The 26,357-nt window shown below is 31.7% G+C and overlaps 1 protein-coding gene across 1 annotated transcript; it reads left to right on the top strand.

Annotated features, from left to right (window-relative positions):
* Positions 1-919: 919 nt before the first annotated feature.
* On the top strand, positions 920-8,904 carry LOC126769987 (intraflagellar transport protein 81 homolog). Its single transcript, XM_050489073.1, has 11 exons — positions 920-1,126; positions 2,001-2,206; positions 2,910-3,097; positions 4,219-4,340; positions 4,436-4,567; positions 4,702-4,833; positions 5,472-5,672; positions 7,299-7,418; positions 7,485-7,658; positions 7,766-8,152; positions 8,708-8,904. Exons 1-11 carry the CDS (start codon positions 980-982, stop codon positions 8,873-8,875), a joined length of 1,977 nt encoding a protein of 658 aa, XP_050345030.1. The 5' UTR covers positions 920-979; the 3' UTR covers positions 8,876-8,904.
* The last annotated feature ends 17,453 nt before the right edge of the window (positions 8,905-26,357 follow it).

Genomic DNA, 26,357 nt, shown 5'->3' with positions numbered 1-26,357 from the left:
ACTTGATAAATATTATTACTTATCTTCATTATTGCTCATGAACCATAGATATTAACAAATTTTGTCTTTTAGATCGGCCACGATCAGCCTACGACTGTTTTGACATGGAATTTTCAGTTTTTAAAGGATTAGTTAAAGTAATGCTAAATAATTTTATATCCTTTATTAACTTATGAATTCTCAACAAAAAACACGTGAATGATTTTTGAAAGGAGGACTAGTAATTAAAAAGAAATTATTATACAAATTTTAAATATTGGCTTTAAAACAGCGAGCATTTTCAAATTTCTTTCGGCTTTACTCTACTAATAAAAATTAGAAGTCAATCATTCAATGTTAAGAATATACGACATTCATTGAAATAATTATATTTTCGTTAGTTACTTTTATGTCGAATTTTAATAGTTTCTGTCGATAATTATGCGTCATAAATTTTTTGTAATAATGTATTAGTTTTAAAGTCACAGTCGTGTACATAGACAACACCGTGTATAAATACTATAAGGCTTTGTGTATAAACAAATTCCTGCTTAAATAGTAAATTAGAAATAATATTGCAGTGTGGCAATATACACGTAGTTTTTTTTAAGTCAATCGATGACAATTTTACTATATATTTATTTGAATTGTTTTTAACTACGTACGAATATACTGGCATAGATATAAAATCTAAGACTCAAATAATATCAATATGAAAAAGCCGCTTAAGCCTTATAATGTTAATTGCCAGTTATTGTATGAAAATGAAGCAAAATGGCAGGCCCAATACAGACTGCGCGATATATATAGGAATGTTTTTTTAAATTAATTTATGATCCGGTACACGGCTGCGCCACTATGTACACGAAGTCTTATGCTTCAAGTGAGTTACTGTTGTTATTTAAGGTTGCTAAGGTAACGCAAGCCACAACGCAAGCAGTCTGTCAAGAATATACTATGTAAAATTATTATCAAGAAAATATAAAATAAATATCTCGATATGACGGAACAGATGAAGTATGTGGTAAAGGAATTAAATACTACATTGGGTCGAAATTATGATCTCATAAAGTTTGATGCATTAGACGAAAAACAGTTACTGCAGGTGCTCGTGGATTTGCTTGTTAATTTCAATGCTGGGGAAAAGGTATTGAACATTATGTTTTAAAATATTCAAACAAAATCGTCATTTTTACAGCCAAAGAGACTAGTAGGTACTTGATAAAAATCAATCAGATGAAAGTTCTGTAACATAAATGTTTTTGGTGTCAACAATTCCCTAGTGTAGCGTGTTTTGGTATGAATCTTGTGTTATTAAAAACTCAAGATACGACTATCGTAATTATTTATATAACTAAGTAATTACTAATTTTGATGAAAATTGACCGTGATTATAGTGAATAGGGTTTGATTAGAGGTTTATCATTCAAGCATCTACTGGTTGCTTGTATGCTAGAATTAGGCTCTTAATTACAATATACATATATAAGTTTGAATACATCGTTGTGTTAGTAGTTAGTTTTTAAGATCGCTGGCTCCGGATTCCTGTGTTAAATTACCTGTTGTGGTCCTGAAGTAGTTGGGTCCTCAAGATACGACTATCGTAATTATTTATATAACTAAGTAATTACTAATTTTGATGAAAATTGACCGTGATTATAGTGATTAGGGTTTGATTAGAGGTTTATCATTCAAGCATCTACTGGTTGCTTGTATGCTAGAATTAGGCTCTTAATTACAATATACATATATAAGTTTGAATACATCGTTGTGTTAGTAGTTAGTTTTTAAGATCGCTGGCTCCGGATTCCTGTGTTAAATTACCTGTTGGGGTCCTGATTAAATTGCACAGATTATAAATAATATACAATAACCTCCACAGCTAGGGCTAGCTTATGTATGAGATTGGCTGCCGTGGGTAAAATTATGCTATTGGGACATTATAGTTATTGCAATAATATCTAATGTAAACATAAATGTTCATTCTAATTCTTTTAAATAGTGCCTATTTTTCAAAACAGCTAAATATTCGTGAAGAAGATCCAGAAACAGTAACAGTGAGGCTGTTAGAAATGCTGGGAAACGTTAAATATCGGCCTCCAGCTGGTATCGAACCGACTTTATTCAGGTCGCAATTACTTGCTGGAGATACGCGAACTATTCATCATGCTTTACACTGGCTCCTGTCTAACAAAGAACAAGTTAAAAATACAGCATATTTAGCCAAGTAAGTTGTTGCTTATTATAAATCAAAGCTCCTCTGCTGCGTTTATCTGTCAACCTCTCTGAACGCGATAAACTCGAACTATCAAACGAATTTTCATATAGTTTTCACCTATGAACGGAGTGATTTACGAAGGAAGTTTAGGTGTATAATTCATTATGATTTTGTGTAAATCGAAATATGACGATGATTAAACATAACTTTATTAAAAGTGATTATAATTTTGATGTTAGTCCTGAATCCTGAATCCTAAACTAGTGTTAGTTGTATGTCGGGAGTCAGAGGATTGCTGAACATGTCAGAAAAAATCAGTGCCTATTGGTATGCGCTGCGTAAACCAATACAGATATAATAAGATATCTTTCATAAATTAAACATCTAATACAAAAAGTTAGTAGTTATTCATAAATTATTGCGTCCTTTAGTACGCATGTTCGTTATTATAGTTTCTTCATGATTCTAACGCGACTGTCTGGTGTTTTGCTAAATGTCGATTTTTAAAATATGAGGTAAACTGATTGTATTGTTCATTGTTTGTTTACATTTTGACATTAACGGACTTGTTAAATATTTAGTAATAAATACACGGACTAAATGCATTATCCTTAATTTTCATTCGTTTGATGAGAAATACAATGCAAACGTAAAAGATAATAAATATAAGTATGCAAGTAAATAGAAACATAATAAGCATATAACTTTGCAGGTATTTGAAAATCCCTGATATACCAGCTGATGTCGCGAGAAACAGTTCGGTACAAGATTTACTAGATGTGTATCAAAATTTAACTGATGAATTTAAAGATGTACATAAAAGAACTAGGATGCTGCAAAAAGAAAATGCTTCTGAAATCATCAATGATATAAAAGAAATGGCTGTCGAGAGAGACATTGGTAATATATTATATATTTTCTTGGTTGTAGCCCGTTAGGGCTTTCCGCAAGCCTGTCTGGATAGGTACCACCCACTCATCATACATTCTACCACCAAGCAGCTATACTGAGTAGGAGAAGGCAACAATGCCTTCCGGTTTGAAGGCTGAGTGAGCCAGTGTAACTACAGGCACAAAGGACGTAACATCTTTCTATTTTTGGTGGTACATTTGGCGATTTATTTAAGGGATGGTTAATATTTCTTACAGTGCCAACGTATATGGGCGACGGTGACCACTTACCATTAGGTGGCTCCTTCGCCAATCTGCCTACCATTATAAAAAAATAATACGTACATACTACATATATATTGTTTTTGTATTTAGTAGTTATTATGTATGAATATTTCTAATTAAAGTCTGTAGTTAGCCTTGTACAGCAGATTGTATTATGACATAAGTACCTACAAGCTTACTATGAGGTCAAAGTTCTCAATCTAGGGTACTGTATTATTTATATTAATTTAGACAACCATGTTTGCCAACATTTGCTGGAAAATGTAATTTGGCTTAACTATTACATTTCTCACATTTTTACCGTAAATAATAAAATACAATCATAAGAATTAGGATTAAACGTTTATGCAATAAATAAAAGTACTCCTTGAGTGTAGTTTGAACGGTACCATAGGTTATATTTTGATTAAAAGTAGAAAATACGCAGAGAGCTATTATGTATGAGTTACCCCAATTGCTTGATTGAAAATCTCATTGGAACTTTAACAAAGAAAACAAAAATTTTAAAATTTGGACAAGCTTAAAATTTAAGCTTATTATAAACTTATATTATAAATTTTATATTTAAACTTAATATCATAAATTTTATATTTGTTGTATATTTATAATTTATGTCGTGCTCGGCTGTAAAAAAAACATTTTGAGGAAAAACTGGTTGCGTCATGTCTAATTCTGCTACAAGTGTGTTTACGAATCCGCATTATAGCAGCGTGGTGGAAGAGGCTTTAAACTTTCTCCTTGAGGGGTGAGAAGGTCCTTGTGCAGTATTGGGACTTATATAGGTCGTTACTTTTATTTGTTTCTAATATAATTACTTACTAAATAAAAAGTATTCAATACAATTAGTAATAAAGCGGCTGGAAAACGTTCAAGTTCACTTGATGGATGTGAGAGACAAGGAAGAATTGTTAAATGTAAGCAAACTTCTACGACTACAACAAGAAAAAGCAAAGGAGTTGGAAAATCAGGTAATAAAAAAATATACATACACATTACTTATGTATACCTTATGTAATACCAAGTTAAATACCGGAATGAAATAATTTTGATTTTAATTTTGCAGTATGATATGCAGCAGTTGCAGCTAAAAACTGCGTCAGAACAGCTAAAGCGATATTTGAATGTCATTCACGGCCAGAGCGCAACTCCCAAGAGTGCATCCGACGTGATCAAACATTTACAAGAAGAAATACAGGTTGCTTTAGCGTTTTTTGTTACTTTACTTAAAATTTGGACGAAGCAGTATTTTTTAATGTAATAGAAAGCTTACGCTTAGTTACGTTGCCATTATTAAAACAATATATTTTAAAATTCCGTTTATATTTTTAGTTAAACAGCTACCTGATGAAAGAAAAACTGCCCCAGGAAAATGCGAATTTACAGAAAGAACTGAATATTATGCAGACTATTGCCTCGGAGCAGCACCCGACAAGATCGGATTTAATCACAGTTCAAGATAAGGTATAGAGATTTATAACTACGATTCAAAGTAGCGGAGTAAAATTTGAAATCTACTCCATGAAATTGGTGAAAACTTTTTAATACTTTATCTTCGCAACTTAGTACAAGTTAGCAAACATTTTAAAACCTTTTTACTATACTACGCTTAATAAATCTACTGAAGTTTTCTGTTTAATAATTAATCGCATAAGGGCCAGAACGTAATACTTTGCATTCATATAAAAATCGCGCTCAAGCCGCAACAGTGACTCATATAAGCCGCAAACTCCCCCATAGAATGACATTTCTTTTAAACTGTTTATGACTTTAGACTTCTTAAAAAATAGCAAAAACATCCGACTACTTAGCTAAGGCCTCCCATGTTACTCTGAGGATCAGGTTTGGACCGTATTCCACTACGCTGCTGAATGAGTGTTGGTAGACACGTGTTTCTCCGAAACATGCACTTTTCCTCAACATGTTTTCCTTCACCGACAAGCAAGTCACAAATACAAATTAAGCACATAGAAATTCAATGGTTTCACTCTGGGTTTTAAACCGCAATCATCGATTAATTGTCTAAGTAACTGACAATCTTATCTCTAGAGTAGAGACTCCTTGAATAAAGAATATTTTATATTTATAAAACTATACTATAGATAGCAACAGTGAATAGCGAGATAGAACAATTGGTCCAACGTCGCCTGGCTGCGTCTGACCCTCAAGAAGACAAACTCGCACCGTTCCGGCAGCAAGCTACAGTCATCAGACGCAATAAAGAGATAAGTGCCACCCGCGTTCACGAGCTTACAGCTTCGTTGAAAGAACATGAAGCTACGCTTGCTGATCTACGGTCCCAGGTTTGTATAAAACGATACAATACGTACACAGGAGTTTTTAGCTATTTGCTTAAAACATAAATTATAAGACATAGTTTTTTATGCATTGATTGATATTGTTTACTCATTGTCACTATGTCGTATTTTTTAAGAATAAACATTTATATTTTAATTATATTTTTTGTCGTGAATATTTAGTGTTCATAAATCATAATTTTAACGAATTCAAGGCGTTTTTTTACACTTTCTAAATAAAGATGGACTCAATTGTCTTGTCATAAAATTAAGATGCATATTATTTTAAATGACATATAATTCGTAATAATTAACGAATCAAAAAGATCTATTTTTTATTATTTCAAGTCGACGTTACTACAAAAACAATTTATTTCAACTACACCTAAATAATATTTATATTTTTACATTCATCGTAGTAATAATTAGTACTGTGTATAATATGATTTATATTAAAATATTTATCCTTACGTAAAGATTTTCGTTCAGAAATGCTGTTTGTAATTTATAGACATGTTTCTATTTTAAACACAGCTTTGACATTGAAACTTGACCCAGTTTTAGTCAAGTCGGCGGAACCATTTATGTGGTATTGTTATTTTCCCATTAATAGTTCACTTGGTTCGGGTCGATGAATGAAGTCTGTATTCATTCTCAAATCTCAGGTAGACCATTCTAATTCGTATCAATTTCCCTAACTTTTTCGTTTGGAATTTATTATATTTAAAAGTTTATATAATAATTATGAAACATTTTTAGGTCTCTCGTATGTGGAGAAATATTAGTATATTATATATATTATATAATTATTATTTACTGGTGGTAGGGCTTTGTGCAAGCTCGTCTGGGTAGGTACCACCCACTCATCAGATATTCTACCGCAAAACAGCAATACTTGATATTGTTGTGTTCCGGTTTGAAGGGTGAGTGAGCCAGTGTAATTACAGGCACAAGGGACATAAAATCTTAGTTCCCAAGGTTGGTGGCGCATTGGATATGTAAGCGATGGTTGACATTTCTTACAATGCTAATGTCTAAGAGCGTTGGTGACCACTTACCATCAGGTGGCCCATATGCTCGTCCGCCTTCCTATTCTATATAAAAAAAATTATATTATATATATTATATAACACGATTTCTTCCAGAAAACTTAAAAGTATTTGTAATCTTTGTTTAATAAATTTGTATCTTAATATACTCAAAGTGATATTTTATGTTCGTTTATTAGAATTATTTCAGAAATAATCGATTAAGCCACGTCGATCAGATACTGGGGTATTTTTCCCATTTCAAGTAATCGGTCATTATGTCGAAGCTTCTAAAGATTCGACTCAGATAATTTCTGTGCTATTTCTTTTCTAAATGATGTTGGAAGAAGTCTTTGATCGGGATAAGGTATTAAGATAACTCTGTATAACTAATAAAAGATAAAAGTAGTTTTTTTTTAATTTAATTATTTATTTAATAGGATCACTAACAATATATATATATATATTAAATGGTATACATAACATTCAAAGAGAAAAAATCAACTTCTGATATGGATATCGATTATAAGTGTACAAAACATTTACAGTCTGGAAATGATAACAGAAATTAAATTTTTAAAAAATAATAATATTTACTTTATAGGTGAAACAGCTTCTTGGGGATATGGTTCTTAGAGGCGAGGAATTGAAGAAGTATGTTAATTCACTTCGTATCAAGAGCAATCTCTATAAAAGGCAGAGAGCTAATCTCTCAACATATAAGGTAAAATTCTAGATATACGTTTACCACAGTTTTATTTTTATTTATAAAATAAAAACTTTACTTTAGGTGGAAGCAGGTATTCTAACAAGGACATTACATGTTTTGAGTACTAATGATCCTACAGTTGAAATGGCTCTCGTGAATCATAAGAAAATGAAAATTGATGACGATGATATCGTCGAAAAAGGCAACGAGAAATTGACGGATTTGACAAAGAAGTCATTGCATGATTTATCTCAGGTACATATTGGAAAAAGCTTATGTTTGAGACGACATTTTTCAATTATCGAACATGTTTTCTATCTTTTAACATTATATGATACTTAATATGTTATATTAAATTTTAGCTTGTGGCACAAACGGCTCAAAAATTATCGCAGGTGCGTCAAGAAATACAGCCGTTGGGTGATAAAGTGAAACCTATCAAACAAGAATTCCAAGAAGTTCAACAGCAATACGAACAAAAGAAAAGAATTTACGAAGCCACATCTATCAATATTTCTTCACAAATGGATCCGTTAAAGAATCAAGTTAAAGAGTTGTCCGACCAACTCAATAGCAAGGAAAATGAATGGAAAAATTTAAGGCAAAAAATTACGAAGGCAGAAAGTTTGCAAGAAGTTGTTATGTTCGAAATGAAAAATTCCATGCAATCTCCAAGGAAACCCTCAAAAATGGAAGCTTTGAAAAACAAAGTTGCTGATATGGAAGAGGCCGTCAAGACGTTAGAAGAGGTTTGTTGTATTTGTTTTTTATAAATGTCAATGCAGCAATGAAATTATTGATTTTTAAAATATTTAAAACCGCTCCATTTCAAACATTATAAGCATATTTTATTGTTTTCCAAAATTAGAATAAACGCAACACAAGATGGATAAAGATTCTTTTTGTAGTCACGGTTTAGTAGTAGTAGCTTAGGTTAAAAACATCGTTCAACTTTTGCATTAATCTATGAGACAACAAGCAATTTATTTAGTGACGCTTACAGCATGCAAATTTCGCAATCGTCGAGTTTAGGGTGCTCTAGTTTCGAGCGACACGTGTGACGAGTGTATAGTAGATAATCTGAATTGTGATGTGTCCCACGCATTGCTCTTGCTCACAAAATTCTTGTTATTATAAATGCGTCAGGACAGAGATAGATGGCCTCTTTTCTCGCTAGTTTGTAAATAGTAATTTCGTTTAAAGGAATATATTGTATATACGAAAGTTGAATTTTAGATTTACTATAAAATAATTTTACCAATTAAGATTTAGAATTTTTTTTAATTTAACGTGAAATTTCTTAGGAACAAAGGGCAATAAGTTCTCGCCAAGGAACAGTGCAGGAGCAGACTCGACTGTGGGAGAGTACATTACAGCTGTTGCGTTGCAAGATCAAGGCGCGCAACGAGCCCGCCGCGCGACAAGGGCGCATGCACATCACACAACACTCGCAAATGTTGACCCTTACATAAAATTATTCTGAAATATTAATTATAAGAAAGTGAAATACATAACATGTATTTAAAAATATATATAAATTAATAAGTATTTACATTGTGTTTTTTTTCCGTTGTATTGAACTGTTTTGAACTATCTAAGGTCTCCTCTCTCCTCTTGAGGTGAAGGAGTTTATTACACCACGCTGCTCCAATGTAGATGTAGGTTATCCATGTGACAGATTTTTACCAGACACATGCACGTGTCATTTTTTTCCTTCACCGTCGAGCAATATTTCACGATCTCATAAAATTCAGTGGTGCTTGCCCGGGATTGAACCCATAATCTTCGAATAAGGTTTACACGTTCTAATCACTGAACCATTTCGACTTAGTAAACTTCGAAGTAGTAATTTAAAAAAAAGTTTAGTAATATTAAAATAAATTGTGAATTTTCATCACAAAACTTTTTGTTTGTTTGCAGTTTATAAATAGACCTACTGCGATATAGATGGCACAAGCATTGTAGGTGACAAACTTACGTTAATTTACAATGCAAATTAATTTTCCCCACGACGCCTGACTCACGTATCATTCCCGGCTGTGCTCTATTTCGATCAAAACAAAATTGGATTTCTCTATGCAAAAGAGTCTGAAAAAATTAACATCATCACGGATGGTAAAGATAGTTGTTACCCACTTTGTATATTTTTTTCAAAATAGTTATTGCGAATTTAATAATTTTAATCTTTGTATGTTATCTTAAATTGGTTTTAGTACTTTTATAAATATTATTTTATAAAATCATGTTATATATAATAGTAAAGCTCTCTCAGAGATTGGTATCGATCATGTATGTAGCTGTATTTTTGTCGGCGAGTCATTATAAGGATTAAGTGGTTTAGTTTTTATAGGGATCTACAAGGTCATGTACCGCTAGTTTTTTAGAAGAGTATATTATTTACGTTATATTTTTTATGGTACCTCAATATATATATAATTGTAACTGACTCGGTGGTCTAGTTTCCATACAAACCTCCTCTACTCTTGAGGTAGGCTTATAATGTGACAAACTAAGTAAAAATTCACCACAGAAAACGATATGAATTATAAACACTAATTGCTATTATCGATCACATAAAAATTCAGTAGTGCGTGCCCAGTCTTGAATATTACTTACATTTCGGTACTCTAGTCGAAATCTATTTTGATTCTTCCTTCTTTATTCTTTTAGAACAGTGTCATGTTACATCATTAGATTAAATGGTTACCTTATTTTGTACCACACACTAAACAAATAATGACAATTTAAATTTCACGTTTAAACGTGACCTGAACGTGTTGCAAAACTGGATAGTTAATATTTTCAACACATGCGTGCTTTTTATTCCCATAACGCCGACCTACGAAATCATTTAATAAAAACATATTAAAATATAGTCTATAAACTAGCATAATTTGAACTAGCATAGTTTTTTTATATAATATACAAAAAATAGACAAAAATTACAACAATAATATTATTCAGATTATAATAAATTATTAAAATAATTATGCCATAAATTATATTGAAATTAAGAAGCTAATAATGATTTAAGGAATTAATTAAATATTAATATAAATAGAGTAACATAGAATAATTATGAATCAAATCAAAATAAATAGTAAATAATAATATTATAACAATGTTATGAATGTTATTATTATTTACCCACGAAACTATTAATTTCAATTCCGATGCCTACATTTTATTATTAGTCAGTACATGAATCATATTGCAATGATTCAAGTACTAACACAACAACCTACACGAGAACATTTTTGGGATGGTGTTGGAGCTGCCCTGAGCCATGCACAAAAGAGATGTACATCGCTTACGCATGGGTGCATATAAGCAATCGATTCGCGAATCTGTGAACATCCCTGATGCACTACAGTACCGCGGCAGCCCCATCACCACCCTAAACACATTATTATACTGGACACGAAATGCTCTGAACGGTATCTGCGTATATATGACTCACAGGCTGTACTTGTAGAAGTTTGTACAAAATGCTTTGAATAAAGTGATTTTGACGGATGCTGATCATCGTGCAAACCTGCGAGCAATCATATTTACTCTGACAGACAAAGCCGTTCGTTCCCTCACAAGGTCTGTGTCATCTTTTAAGTCAGAGGTCACCATATGTCCAAGATATTTAAGCTTTCCGTATGGTAAGATATATTTTAATACATTACAAAGTAATGTATGTGTGTAGTATGTAAACTTCCTACGTGATACAATAAGTGTCAAGCCAAGCGATCCCCGCCCGTACTTAATGCTAATACTCCCTTACTGTACGTCTCACGTATTTCTCTAATACGTTTTTTCAAACATCATATAATATCACCGTTCTGGTCCAAATTGGAAAGTAAACAGATATTTTATTTACAGAAAACGCTTAAAATATTTTGATAATAATTAATGCTAAGTGTCAATTATATTAAGCTAACCTTGATACATTTGTTCGAAAAATTAGTATTTAAAATTTGCCTTAAAATTTATAAGTTTAGTAGCAGTTTCATAGCAAAGAAAAGGTTTTTAAAAGATTACACGTGAAAATATTGTAGGTCTTTAGTAAACGTTTGTTAGCAAAATTTCGTTACGAACAGGAACTGATAGTACTTACAGGATTACATGGTAAGTTAAATATGTTGTGATCATGTTAAGAAATGCTCTGAATAACAATGTGTACATTGACTAAACGAATTTCTCTTGGTAGCTATTTAATCTTTGAAAGCGGGAAATTATATTACTTTTTTTAATAAATAAATAACTGAATGTTTTATATATGTTCATAAACAGAACGAGAAACATGACGAAAACTAGTTAAGTTTAGAACATAATAGTAAATTAAAGTCATTTTTAAAATTAAAAATATAACTTATAATTATGAACTTATATATAAAATTAAATTAAATCAATTATTCTATATTTTTGTAATGGTGGTAGGGCTTTGTGCATGCTCGTCTGGGTAGGTACCACCTACTCATCAGATATTTTACCGCAAAACAACAGTACTTGGTATATTGTGTTCCGGTTTGAAGGGTGAGTGAGCCAGTGTAATTACAGGAGCAAGGGACATAACATCTTAGTTCCCAAGGTTGGTGGCACATTGGCGATGTAAGCGATGATTTACATTTCTTACAATGCCAATGTCTATGGGCGTTAGTGACCACTTACCATCAGGTGGCCCTTATACTTGTCCACCTACATATTTAAAAAATGCGTTTTTTACTGGAAAACGCATATACGTGTTTCCCCCTCAAGATGGAGATTGGGGGGGGGGAGTATGACCGGCGCCCGATTAGGTGCTTTCGCCGGTGGAGCCGGGCGGGCCACCTGCGCGTATGTTGGTTCAGTTTGTTGCATCGACTTCCGCCTCTTATTCGCTTAGCTTAGCTACCTGAGGGCGATGCACCTTCGCAGGAAGGAGGTGCTCATCCAATCCGTCGGGCGTTAATCATAACACCGACTGACAAGACTATGGAGGCCTTTAACAAAGTCTGAGTATCCCGCGCAGTGTTGGTGGAAACCTCACTTGCAACTGCCACCGTAGTCTGCATCTCTGCGAACCCGCGACAGCTCGGCCTTGCTTACCTCCTTGCGTAGGTGGCCATTAACGGCGCGGACAACAGTGGTTTGAAATTAAGATTAAAAGATGCATAATTGCTGTAGGAGTCATCTACCGACCTCCCAAATTTAGTTTTAGCACATTTTTATCTACGCTAGATCTATCATTTTTAACATCAAAATATGAATACGTATTTGTAACTGGTGACATAAACATTGATTTAAATTCGCATGGATATACTATATGATATGCATAAACTTTTACTGCACTGAATGTAGCGTTTGTGTTTGCAGCATATGTACAAGGCGTAGACTGAAAAGCAGCCTAGCTGAGCTACGACCTTTTCATCAAATTATGACATTGTTAACTCTATTTTTTTATGGTTTTGTACCTTCATTTTATTGTCTTTGTGAACTTTATATATATAATTTATTATTATTATTATTATTATCTCCTGCGCTTTTGAGTGACTCTCAATAAACGATGAATTATTACTGCTGTATCAATTATGCTCATTGTACATAGGTGGATTACATATAATTTTAAGAACGATAACTTAGGAGATAAATGTCTTTTTTTGTCTGTGTTTCGTAATAAACTTTTATTTATTTTAATGAAGATATTCTTTTTAAAAATATATTGGTATTGAATTGACATTTTTTATTATCTCCTATATATTATTCTAAATCAACGCTCGACGTTCTGATGCTATTTTGGTAAAAGTACGTTCATCATGTTTGTAAATAGATTTGTGAAGATAATCAATATATCTTACCGGATTTATTAGACCAGTTCATCCATTGAATTATTTTTAAATTGAAACGATAATTTAGTTATTGTCGTTAGTGATATTATTTTACTAATAATATATACTTAAGTATGAAGTCAAAATATACACATAAAAATATGAATATAGTATATATAGTACCCTAAAAAAACTTCATTCAGTAAAAATATTTAAAAAAGCTGTCAATTTAGGATTTTACTTTTATTTAAGAATCTCGTACCCAAGAAATATATAAAAGTTTAATTATTTTGTCGTTTCGAGTGCTTTTTTTAACTCCTAAGTTATGTGTTATCCTTTATCACGATTAAGATTAAATATTACCATAAACCGTCATTCATGCGAAGCTTTTAAAGGTAACGTAGCTCGTAGCTACGAGATCCCTCCATAAAGTATAGTCGACCCATTTTTTATGTATTATGACATCAAACTACGGTGCAAATGCATGTATCTATTGTACACGGCAATCTATTCATCATAACTTATTATTTTGTTAGCAGTGTAATATCTGGATTATGTTTTATAATTATATTAAGTATATAACAGCGAAGCCTACGATGTACATATTAAAGTAGTGATCGCACGGTGGTCCAAATTCAATCATATGAATTATTATTGAATTCATATATTATAACACTAAAGCTCGTCAATAACTACGGAATAATAAGAAAATCGATTGACAAATAAAGGAGAAAAAGTTACTAAGCTGTTGTTTTGCCTATTTATATATATTCGTAGATTCTACGAGTTTCAAACGTAAAATGATGTTTTGGTAAAAAAGCTGAGTCGAGATGTCTTAGTGGTTAGAACAAGTGAATCGTAGCCAAAGAATCAGCATTCTATCATCAACCCGGCCAACGACCGCTGAGTTTTCAATGTTCTTTTTTGTTTTTAATTTTCATTTCGCGCTTAACGATGAGGAAACCACGACGAACATGTATCGAATTGAAATTATACAATATGTACACATGATGAAATATCGCACAAAACGCCTCCTCAAGCCTGAGCCCAGTGTAATGTTTGTTGGCTGTTACTTTACTTTTAAAAAAGCGGTTTAATAAAAATAAATAAAAATAAATAAAAATAAATAAATAAAACTTTGTGATAAGCATAATTTTTTTACAGTTGAGTATTGAGTTGATCTTTAACTAACGATAATGTAGCACCTATTTGTATTAATTAATTTAAGACGTGACTGCGGTTTCACTTTGTGAACTCATTAATGAACTTTTAGTAGTTCAACGTCGCAGTTCGAATTAGTTATACCTAATGACTGACAGGCGGCGAAAGTTCCTGATTGCGTCGGTCGTTCACCACGGCACACCACGCTGCAACATCGACTTGCGGTTAACCGCTGAATTTCATACCGCTCCATCAGTAAACATTACTTCATATATGTATGTAGTATGCATATAAGGTATAAATATATTTCAATCATAATTGAATATGACTTTCTTTTCGACCACATGAAAAGGATATAATAAAATAAAATATCATATTAAAAAATTAGCTACCTAATTTGAATACGATCTGTTTTAAAAAACATTGTGGTGATTTTATTTCATTAGAAAAATTAAGAACTTCTTGATGCTTCCTTTTCCTGCGTACCTCAGGTTGCTGCAATGAGCCGTAAGATTTTTGCTATCATTGGAATTTAAGGCGATGGAAAAACCTATTGCTTGTCAAGGCAGAGATCAGCTTAGCTAATTATTTCCTCTTACCAATATTGGATTATGCTGATGTCTGCTACATGGATCTAACTGAAGACCTCCTAAATAAATTAGAACGGCTTCAAAATATAGCCATAAGATTTATCTTTGGTCTGCGAAAGTTTGATCATGTTTTTCAGTATCGGTCTCAGTTAAAGTGGCTGCCAATCAAACATCAAAGAAATCTGCATGCCTTATCTTATATTCTATATATCGATCACACACTGTTTTACGTTAAAGAATGCTTTAAATTTCTTGGATGTGACAGCACGCATAGCCTGCGTTCTTCGGAGGATAATAAGCTAGTTACTCCCTGCAGCCGGACAGAAACCTACAGTAACTCTTTTACTGCAAAAACCATCAAACTATGGAATGCACTATCCACAGATATTCGGCAGTCGAATACATTTAGCATTTTTAAAAATCGCTTCAAAAACCATTAATTGTCTATATCTAAAGAAGGTATGTATGTATGTATGAAATAGTATGTAGTTTATAATTATCTATATATAATTTTATAATCTAATTATAAATATGTGTTTAGTGGGATGTACATATGTATGATATGATGTAGTTTATTAAATATTTAGTTTCTCCTTTTTATATGTAAATGCACTTACCTGTTCTCTTACAAAATTCTTTCAGCAAAGGTTGTCTATGAGACGATAAGATCGCCTTTGCGTACCATTTTTTTTCTTTGATTGTTTCCTATTTCTCTTATCTTATTTATATGTTGTGCAATAAGTATTAAATAAATAAATAAGAAATATAAACAATGACGATTCCAATAAAATATTCGTCGTTAAAAAATAACCTCATTATTTCGATACAGGTCCTGCCACATACAGTACCTGTCTTGAAGGTTATTATTAAACCTATCCGATAACTCCCATTAGCACGGTAATAGTTTTTGCTACAATTAGTCAGGACATCTGCCGTTTCTAATTACCTGAGTTGTCGGAGTAATATTTCTAACCCTAGAAGCAACAGTTTGTGTTGATTGATTCACAACCCACTGGAAAGGTCATCAATCACGCCAACGGACCTCTGACGCCGTAAAAAGCCCCTTGACATTTCTACGACTATTTGCATGATAAATGGAAATCTCTCTTGACTTCATTCAACTTTTCTACTATTTGGTTAAGCATTAGAAATTTTTATGGTGTATCGAGTCGAAATAATAACTTTGCTAAATAGAATTGGTATATTTATAAATTATCGTCGATATAATAATCTATATTATCTGGCGTTTCTAGACCTGCAAAAGGTATTTGACTACGTCCCACGCTATTATCTGGTGGAGTTTGAAGATGAAGAACGTGCAACAAATCTATATTGACATTATTCGAAATATGTACCATAATTCGGAATCAATAGTAAGACCGCCGTTGGCGACACACAACCTTTCCCGATCACAGTTAGTGTCCACCAAGGCTTGGCCCTGAGTCCTTTTCTGTTCAGTGTAGTGCTTGACGTCATCTCCCTGGCCCATGATGTATGCTCATTGCACTGGTAGATGAGGACAAGCAGGTATTGGATCAAAAGGTGAACCACTGGAAGGGTGAGATAGGGAGGGGCAGTCTGATGCTAAATGTTACAAAGATCGAGTATATGGCCTGTGGAAGTACGGACCCTGAACCCATAAATGCACGCAAATACAGGTGTACTCTCTATTCCCTAACTCTCACAATCCGATGGGACGGCAATCCGACACGACCAGAAAGAGTTCAGGCGAAGGACGATTTACGTGCTTTCCGAGGCACGGGAGTGTACACACTTCCAACTTCCAGACTCCGGGCTGCTATTGAGAATTTTCTGACAGAAAAACCCAATAACTTTTTATTGGTCTGACCATGAATTGAACCCAGGACCTCCGGGTCTGCGGCCTTACATCAAGCCACAGACCAACGAGGCAGTCATCTAAGAATATTATAACTTGATTCTGAGTCTGTCTGTTTGTCTTAAAAGTGAATCTATAAAATGTGCATAATATTGCAAATGCAAAATCTTTACATTTAAGTTTATTGAAATGATGTTCAGAAATATTATTTTCAGTCTTCAATTTCTTTGTGTAGGTAAAGTTTCTCAAGTAGTTTGTGAGAAGATGCTCTGAGGTAGAAATTGAGGCTACTTGCGAACAATTCAGAAGGCAATGACTAATTGCGATACGACTTGACGTCCCTTTTCGAGTTTCCATTATCAGAGTTTATAAATATTACATGACAAGGTAACAACCGTTTTTATTATTCATTCAGTATTCCTTGAAACATCAGAACCGCTAATCTTCCGTAAGATATTAATTCGACAAAATGCTCTTAGAACATTATTATAGAGATAATCTTATTTATGTAACGTTTAAAAAATTGTTTTATATTCATGATTTAACTTTATATATTTTTTATATGTATTTTTTTTAGTCAAGCCTATTTGGTCAGATAACATGGATCTTAACCGACTATTGTGGTTTCAAATTATTTATTAAAGAAACCACGGCAACATATAAGAAATTAGGGGCATAATTATACGTGCTTAATTATATTTTTGAATTATATCTGAGTAGTTAGCATCATGATGATTTATTTTACATAATAATTTTTAATTTAATATTTTTGTAAAATGATGTACTAAGAGTTTTTTTATTGTGTGAATATACCTGTTATTAAAGTTAGTAAGCAAAGGCAGGGCTTTTTGTATAATATGTAAGTTAAACTAACAATAAGAGATGTAAATGCGCGTTGTGTTAAGCTGAGCTAGAAAGGTAGTGTTTGCATAGCGCTATTACGGTCACCCATTAGTTAATGGATACCTCGACGCGCTAATGGTGACTAAGGTAGCACTTAATTCGAATACCTGACTCAGTATTGACCCATTCCTTCAGATTGTTCCCAATATAATATGTTCCTGTTTCTACGTAATACATTTTTGACCTTAAGGAACAATGTTGTACGCATTTTGGTATTGAAACGTCAGGACCGAGAGAAGATTATATTTTAGGTTTCAAATTATTTTCAAATTAAGCTAGTAATTATATTTAGCAGTTGTAATAAAATACACCAACTCCAGTTTGTAGGCAAGCTTTGTTGTCATTCAAAGTCACAACATCTAACAAAACCACTTTCGTTTTTTTTCTCTTAACCTTGACTTTTCGGTATAAGGAGCAATCATTCATTCCTGAACAAAGAATAAGTATTCAAATGAGGTCTGCTAAATTAACTCGCATCCGGGTGCGGACTGCATAATAACATAATTTTCATTGGGTTTTTATGATGTTCAATTTAGATTAAAGTATGATGAAATAAAAGGTGTCTATATATCTAATGTGTAATCTAATCTAAGTAAATACTAATATCGCTTGTAGTACTTCGACTAATTTTATTTTATGAATATTGTCTGACACATTTTCTATCTCTTTGCAAAAAATATGCCCACCTTATACAATAAAAAACAAACATGATCCGTTTTATATAATAATATCTATTATAAAATCAATTTTTTTGAATGGGTATAAGGAAAACCCGAGTTTTAAACGTAATAAAACAATTCTGCAACTCTGTTGAAGCGTCTGGTAAAATAATTCAAAAAAACGTACGTATCTCGCATGTAACTTAAATAAAAAATGGATAATTAACTTTGCGAATGTAAAATTATTATGCATAAAAATACCTTTATATTAAGTTTTATATTTTCTGTTAAATTTCATTTACTTTAATTGTTAGGAGCTTTGGAGTTTTATCAAAATGTCGCCTTCGTAAACCGGTTCTAGACTTTTGTGCAATTTAAAAAATTACATTTTCATATGCGGATCTTTTACCCTTTTATAAAATAATATAATAATGCTATAATTTGAAATGTTAAAATTACTAGTAGGACTTTGTTTTATTGAAATTTCAATTGTTTTATATATAAAATTTATTTTCTAACATGATGATATTCCGGATTAATATAAGATTGATGATAATTTAATATTTGAAGTATCGATTGCTATCTGGCTTTTAAAACCATTTCTATCCAGACTATACTGGGTCACTTATGAGACTCGAGGCCAACGCCTAGACGATCATAAATATTTGTATAACCAATAGACGTTCCATCTAAAGGATAATCGAAACAGCGATTACCGTTGGAATTTGTGTCTGCCATTAAATTAGTCAGAATAAAATTTGTCAAATAAAGTAAATTTGTTGAATAAAGATTACCTTATATTTATACATGATAGAACTCTACTATGTATTTATTTATTTTATTAATATTATAAAACTGTATAACGGATAATATTTTCAATCCTATATAAACTTCGAAAAGAAAGAAATGAGGTCGACAAATACAAAGACCAATTGCTTATGAACGTGACAAGTAAGTTAAGTTGTTTACCACAAATAAATCGGAACTTAGCAGTTAGAATGTGTAAAAGTTTTTTTTTTTTTTTAATAATATTGAACAATTAATACATATCATAAATAATATATACGATAGTAACTACAATAGTATGAAACTGTGTCATAGCTAAAGAAATAGCTACAAAAATTAAAAACGTATTATTTTATTGGTATAGTAACTTTGGTTGCAATAATGTAATTGAATAAATAGTCTTTTTACATTTTTATATAACATTCTCATTTAACATAACCGGGAAACCGAATAAAAACTTTCCTATTGGTCAGACGTACGACTACAGCGCCACATACGTTGAACTATTATCTTCTCATCGATATCCGACCTGACCGGTCGATATTTTACGCGCTGTCTTAAAATTGTAATCCGTGTTCTCTGTAAATTCTATCACACATAAGTGGACAATACTCTCTGGTTCTTTCAGCAACGGTAACATATGGATGACGTAAAAATAGGAGGACCAAAGACGCCTGGGTCTAAAAAGTGAAGTCCTGGGTAAAAAAGAATACTGGGTCGTACGTAAAAAGTGCTGTTAGAGATAAGTGCTCAGGCTTAACTTTTGTACGTTACAAATACACCTCATTTTAAATCCCTAAATCGACCTCTGATGTGTACAAGTATGACGTGTAATAAAATGACTTGGGACTGCTAGGTCTTCTTAATTTTACATTTGTAGGCATTAACTATTTATTATACAATACTGTTCTTATTTTAGTTTTGCAAGTAATCAAATTGTACCTATAATTACGTAAAGGGACTGCTGTATAGATAAGTTGTTTCATTCATATTGCAATATTTTTAAGTTTGCTTGGTAAACGGTTACGTGTTTTAACTAATTGTATTAATGTGTAGACTAATTGTTATGTATAAAAATACCTCGAATTATACCTGTCACTAGAAAACGCGTCTTGTACGTAAACCGTAAATAACGGTCCTGTCTTGTACGAATATTAAATTTTAACAGCCTCTTAATGCCCCACTGCTGGGCTAAGGCCTCCTCTCCCTTTTGAGGAGAAGGTTTGGAGCTTATTCCACCACGCTGCTCCAATGCGGGTTGGTAGAATACACATGTGGCATAATTTCAATGAAATTAGACACATGCAGGTTTCCTCACGATGTTTTCCTTCACCATCAAGCACGAGATGAATTATAATCATAAATTAAGCACATGAATATTCAATGGTGCTTGCCCGGGTTTGAACCTACGATCGTCGGTTAAGATTCACGCGTTCTCTAACCACTTGGCTTTTAAACATATCGCAATATATTTTAATTAATTTAATAATTATATATATTCGATTGTTTTATGTAAATAAGTTGCCCTTAAATGTTACTCATAGCAATATATACTTAGATAGTAAGTTTCAGCTGCGAGTTATAATTTAATATTCACCTCGCGAATATGCAAGTTAAAAGCGAGTTTGTTTCCTACATCCGACATATAGGATTGGGTGGACGTATGTGATTTAATACGAATGCTTTCATAAATATTAAGAAGGTTTCTTTGTGTGACGTCAATCGTTACCGAAGGATATGATCTACAAATATTTATACGTCGATAAACTATTTTTGAGAAAAATCCTTTACACGGTTTCAGATACTTTAATTATTTATTTTAATATTAATTACAAAGTCACACTAAATAAATAATTCATCGATTTGTGAATCGTTGTGCTACATATTATAATTTTGTTAATCATTAATAGGCATTAACACAATATATTAATAAAACACACAATATTAATGTTATTATTGTAAGATTACTTCATCATATGAATCAATGATGAACTTTTATTAGTTACATTAATTAGATTGCCACTACTCACGTATGGCGGAAGTATATGTACAATACACACACGCTCATACGCACACACATGCACACAAACACATGCACGGACTCTCTGTCTGTTTCTCTTGCACTGATTATTATTATTATACTTTATAGTATAATAAAGTAACTAAATATAATTAGTTTATAGTAACTAAGTCGACATTTGTAACCAATATCGTGTGATATTGGGCTAAATGGGTTTTCTGTTTGATCAAAAATAATTTAAGCAATTAGGTACTCTTTGTTGTTCCTTGTTATTGTTTGACATTTAACATATAAATAAATGTCTGTGAATAGATACGATATTTCAGAACAAAAGGTGTAGTTGTTACAACAGATATTTGTTAATGTCAGTACGAGTTATAACAATCATTTTTAAAATATTTATTACGAATAGATTATTTTTGTGATTTTTATTAATGTGTAATTGAAAGGAATAATATTTAGACATAAATTTTAAATTAAAGAAATGTATAATATTTATTGTATATTTATTATTTTTTACAAAATTATTTATTAATTTGGTTTATACTCCATAAAATTTTAAATAATCTTTAATTTTAATTTTGTTATTATTCTGCTATGAATTCTTGATTTAATTATTTGTGAAGACTTGATTGGTATATGATTTTGTTTAATATGATAAATATTTTTGTATATGTCATAACTGTTTATCTTCCTAAGATTAAATAAATAATATTTTATAATTGTATCTGTAACGCTTTCATGTGACAGGATATAGGATTAGTGTCAAACAAATTATTATGGTAGTATATTCCTAAACATAAAAAAATTACATCAAGTAAATATCAAACACAATCAAACACGTACGAACCGTTCTAATGCCGACTAATGTCTTTTTCTTAATCCAGAAATAATTCGGTTACCAAACATCCTGCCACCAAAACATCACCAAACGTGACGCCCGTTCTTTATATGTTTTTCGCGCTTTTGTCGCGGCTGTCAGTTTTTTCTTATAGCTGCGACCGTATTATCTATACTTATATTTTAAATACGAAAGTAACTCTGTCTGTCATCTGTCTGTTTTGCTTTCACGGGTAAACTGCTAAACCGATTTTGGTAAAATTTATTATGAAGACAACTTGAACCCGAAGGAAGGACACTGGCTAATTTTTATACCTAACACCTAACAGCGACTGTGCAAAATACTAAATGAATAGAAGCTGAATTAATACTAATTAAAACAGTAAATAATTGTAATCGTGTGTCTTTGTTTGAGATGTATTTTTTTATTTGATTTTCGTGTACCGTGTCATCCGAACTACAAGCAGAGTAACAGACTGCGTTAACGTCTTGGCGCACTTACTTCTCCAAATCATCAAAATAACAACTAAAAATCTTCAGAACTTTTTTTAATAACGGCAACAGCGTAATTTAAGCGTTCATATTTTAAAAATGTTATTTTGTTGGAAAGTAACATTTATTCAGTATATTTTATTACTTCACTATACAAAGACCGTAAACTAAAATCAATCATATTATAAAACTTTCATCGTATTTTCAGACAACCATTTTATAGGAATAAAAGATAATTGGAATATCTGTGAAATAAAAAATCAAAAATAATATTTTAATATAGTATTTTGAAGTTGAAAGCAAGATACGTTTGACTTTGCGAGAAAAAGGTGAATAGAGTTCTCCTTAACGTCAATATTTGAAAAAAATTTCTGCATTGGAACGAAATTCTAGATCAATGATGCAATTTGAATACAGGAGAGTATACAATTTGTAATAAAATAAAATTTGAGAAACGAAACTTACTTTAGAGCAAACTCAATCATACTCAAAATATACATATGTATATATATTGCTTTGACTATAATATTTATAATAAAATTTTTATTTGAACAGATTTACGTTATATCTAAATTTAATTGACATTTAATTTACTATTATGGTGTTGTTGGTGGTGTTGGTTTTATAGTATGAATCTGTTTATACGATACAAAAATGTTAATAATAACAAAAATGAATATTAATTTCATTTATTTACAAGGTAGCATTGAAGCATTAATGTAGCTCACCGTTATGTTAAGCTTTCACTTCTGCCCATATATATCAGCACTATGTGCCCCGGGATACGGCAATACAAATAATGTGCTGTGACGGTAGAATAATTGTTGTTGACAAAGGCTACTATTTTATACTACTTTTTTTACAATAATTGTTGTTGATTAAGGCTACTGGTGGTAGAGCTTTGTGCAAGCTCGTCTGGGTAGGTACCACCTTACTCATCAGATATTCTACCGCAAAACAGCAGTACTTGTAATTGTTGTGTTCCGATTTGAAGGGTGAGTGAGCCAGTGTAATTACAGGCACAAGGGACATATAATCTTAGTTCCCAAGGTTGGTGGCGCATTGGCTATGAAAGCGATGGTTGACATTTCCTACAATGCCAATGTCTAAGGGCGTTAGATGACCACTTACCATCAGGTGGCCCATATGCTCGTCCGCCTTACTATTCTATAAAAAAAAAAATATCCTGTCACCCAAACTAGGAATTTAATAAAGATAAATCCCTGTAATCATTCATATTCTTAGAAATAATATTGGTAGTTAGTTTTATTTGCAATACTGAATGAATCCAAATGAAAACAATATTTTTACATTTTGTTTGCGATGTAAACTAGTTATTCAAATATAAGTATTACAATATATTTTAATAGCGTATAAGAAAGAAAAGGACGCAGGGTGTATTCTCACAGAGAGCGAGCGAGATTGCTTCGCACGATATTGATTATATTACAATATTTATTTATATGTAAAATACTTTTAATTTTAGCCCTCCAAAATCGACCTATCATAAATATAATTATGTTTCAGCTCTTTTACCTTTTTACGAAAAAAAAGCCGAGATGGCCCAGTGGTAAGAACGCGTGAATCTTAACCGATGATCGTGGGTTCAAACCCGGGCAAGCACCACTGAATTTTCATGTGCTTAATTTGTGATTATAATTCATCTCGTGCTTTACGGTGAAGGAAAACATCGTGAGGAAACCTGCATGTGTCTAATTTCACTGAAATTCTGCCACATGTGTATTCCACCAACCCGCATTGGAGCAGCGTGGTGGAATAAGCTCCAAATCTTCTCCTCAAAATGAGGAGAGGAGATCTTTAGCCCAGCAGTGGGACATTCACAGGCTGTTTCGGTTTTTTACCTTATTGATTATTTATTATGAAATCGTGTTGAAACCATTAATAATATTAATTAAATTTTTCTAATGTTTCAATTAATTATTTGAGTTATATCGCTTACAATTTTAGGATTCGACTCTGTAGTGATATATGAATCATTTTTCAATATCTCGAAGTATTTGTACCTTTCAAGAGTTTCAAATGTAAGCTCTGTAACTTGCAACACATGTTGGTAGCAATTAAAATCAAAGTTTCTGTGCAACAATCGTAAATTCCTGTTTCTAAAATTATTTTACTCGTGTATAATGTGTACTTTTTTTAAGAACAAGAAATAATTACAAAAAATATTTACATATTTTAAAGTGAACACCCCGACGTTGAAGTTCATTTAATCATTTATTTTATTATTATTATTGATGGCAATCATGTTATTATATAATACTCTGTGTAAATTTTGGGATGATATAAGCTAGTAGATACAGATGCTTATTTTAAGGTAGTTCGGCATTTTGAAATATTTAAGAATATTCTATTCACGTAAGCAATCTCTTTTACGAGCGAGAGTATCGACGGTAACGTCCTAATGCTTCTTTTTCTAATCCACTAAGAATGATATACTGATTTAAGGATTGAATATTAATTTTCTGTACAAAAAACGTCAAAATTAAACCATAATAGCAACTGCTTATATAGTAATTATTGTATAAATTATTATGTTATTTATCTCTCGTTATTATTTTAAACATTAATTTAAAACAGTTACATCCCGCAGTAGCTTATACAATTACCAAGTTAAATGCTTAAAGCTTATAAATAAATATCATTTATATACAAAATATAAATGAAATAAATATTCATTGATTTCCATGCAAAATAGAAAGATTTTAATTGTAATATAAAGTATATTTAATTGTATTATATATGTAACTCGAAGGATGAGAGAGTAACGGCTGAGTTTCTTTCCGGTTCTTCTCAGAAGAATCACTAATCTAAAACGGACACAATTTGACAATAATTTTAATTAATAATTGAAAATTTAAAATGGCTTGTATTAGCTTCTATGAATAAAATTAATTTCAGTTTTAATCTCAACGCTATAACTGGACTGTCATTTTTATTCATATATTCTATAACTAAAATTAAATAAAAAAACTATATACGCATTACAAATTTATAGAGAAAACAAAAAATATAAAGATAACTTTAATAAATTATAAAAATATACTTCTAAAATTGTAAAAGAAATATTTTAAAATCACTTGGAGATAATTTCGCAAATCCTCGTCATGAATGCAATGTCTAAAAAGCTAAAAGCTTGTTGAAATTACTCTCGGCGATTTAAGTACACAATATATATAACGTTTGAGAGCAATTTCATCTTAAACATCCTTTTTGTTCAAATTACAAAACGCCCTGAGCCATATCACTAACAAGGTTCGATATGAAATGATAAGGGTAAGAAAATGTCAAACGTCTTATATTGATACAGAATACAAGAAAGCCTTAGAAATGCGTGTCATGTAGCAAACCCTCGTTAACAGCGTGATGGATGGTGCACACGAGACTGTGCACATACGTCACTGTGTTCTCTGTCACGCTACCGAAATTGGTCAATAACGCACCCATTTTGTCTCTAGTCAATAAAGAATAAGTAGTGATAGCTCGCTCTTGAAATCTAAGACGAGTTCTACCTGCCTGTTAATAAATGTCACAAAAGGATCGAAGCACTCTATCAAGATTCCATATTCGTAGTAAAATATACAGAAACCTAATAAAAATATATATTGGAAGACGAGGTGCTTTTCGAACTTGAAACGAAAATTATGAAATAAATTATACACTTTGATTTTTTTAGTAAGTAATACTGTATTGTCATAATGTTTTTCTAACCACAAAGGTTTAAAAAAATCTTTTTTTTAATTTAAGGTAGGTTTTTTTGGCTAAAAGTAGATTTATCAAGTAAATATCTATCAAAGTTACAATCTCATTACTTATATCCAAACAGATTAGAGCAGCGCAGTTTCTCTTTTGT

The sequence above is a fragment of the Nymphalis io genome, chromosome 8 (genome assembly GCF_905147045.1).
Source record: "Nymphalis io chromosome 8, ilAglIoxx1.1, whole genome shotgun sequence".
NCBI classification, from domain to species: Eukaryota; Metazoa; Arthropoda; class Insecta; order Lepidoptera; family Nymphalidae; genus Nymphalis; species Nymphalis io.
This window is presented reverse-complemented; position numbering and strand designations above follow the sequence as displayed.

Excerpts from the sequence above, each read along its gene's own strand:
- LOC126769987 (XM_050489073.1), top strand. The coding sequence starts at position 980 with ATGACGGAACAGATGAAGTATGTGGTAAAGGAATTAAATACTACATTG. Across the intron at positions 2,207-2,909 it reads AATACAGCATATTTAGCCAA|GTATTTGAAAATCCCTGATA; the intron begins GTAAGTTGTTGC and ends ATAACTTTGCAG. Across the intron at positions 8,153-8,707 it reads CCGTCAAGACGTTAGAAGAG|GAACAAAGGGCAATAAGTTC; the intron begins GTTTGTTGTATT and ends GAAATTTCTTAG.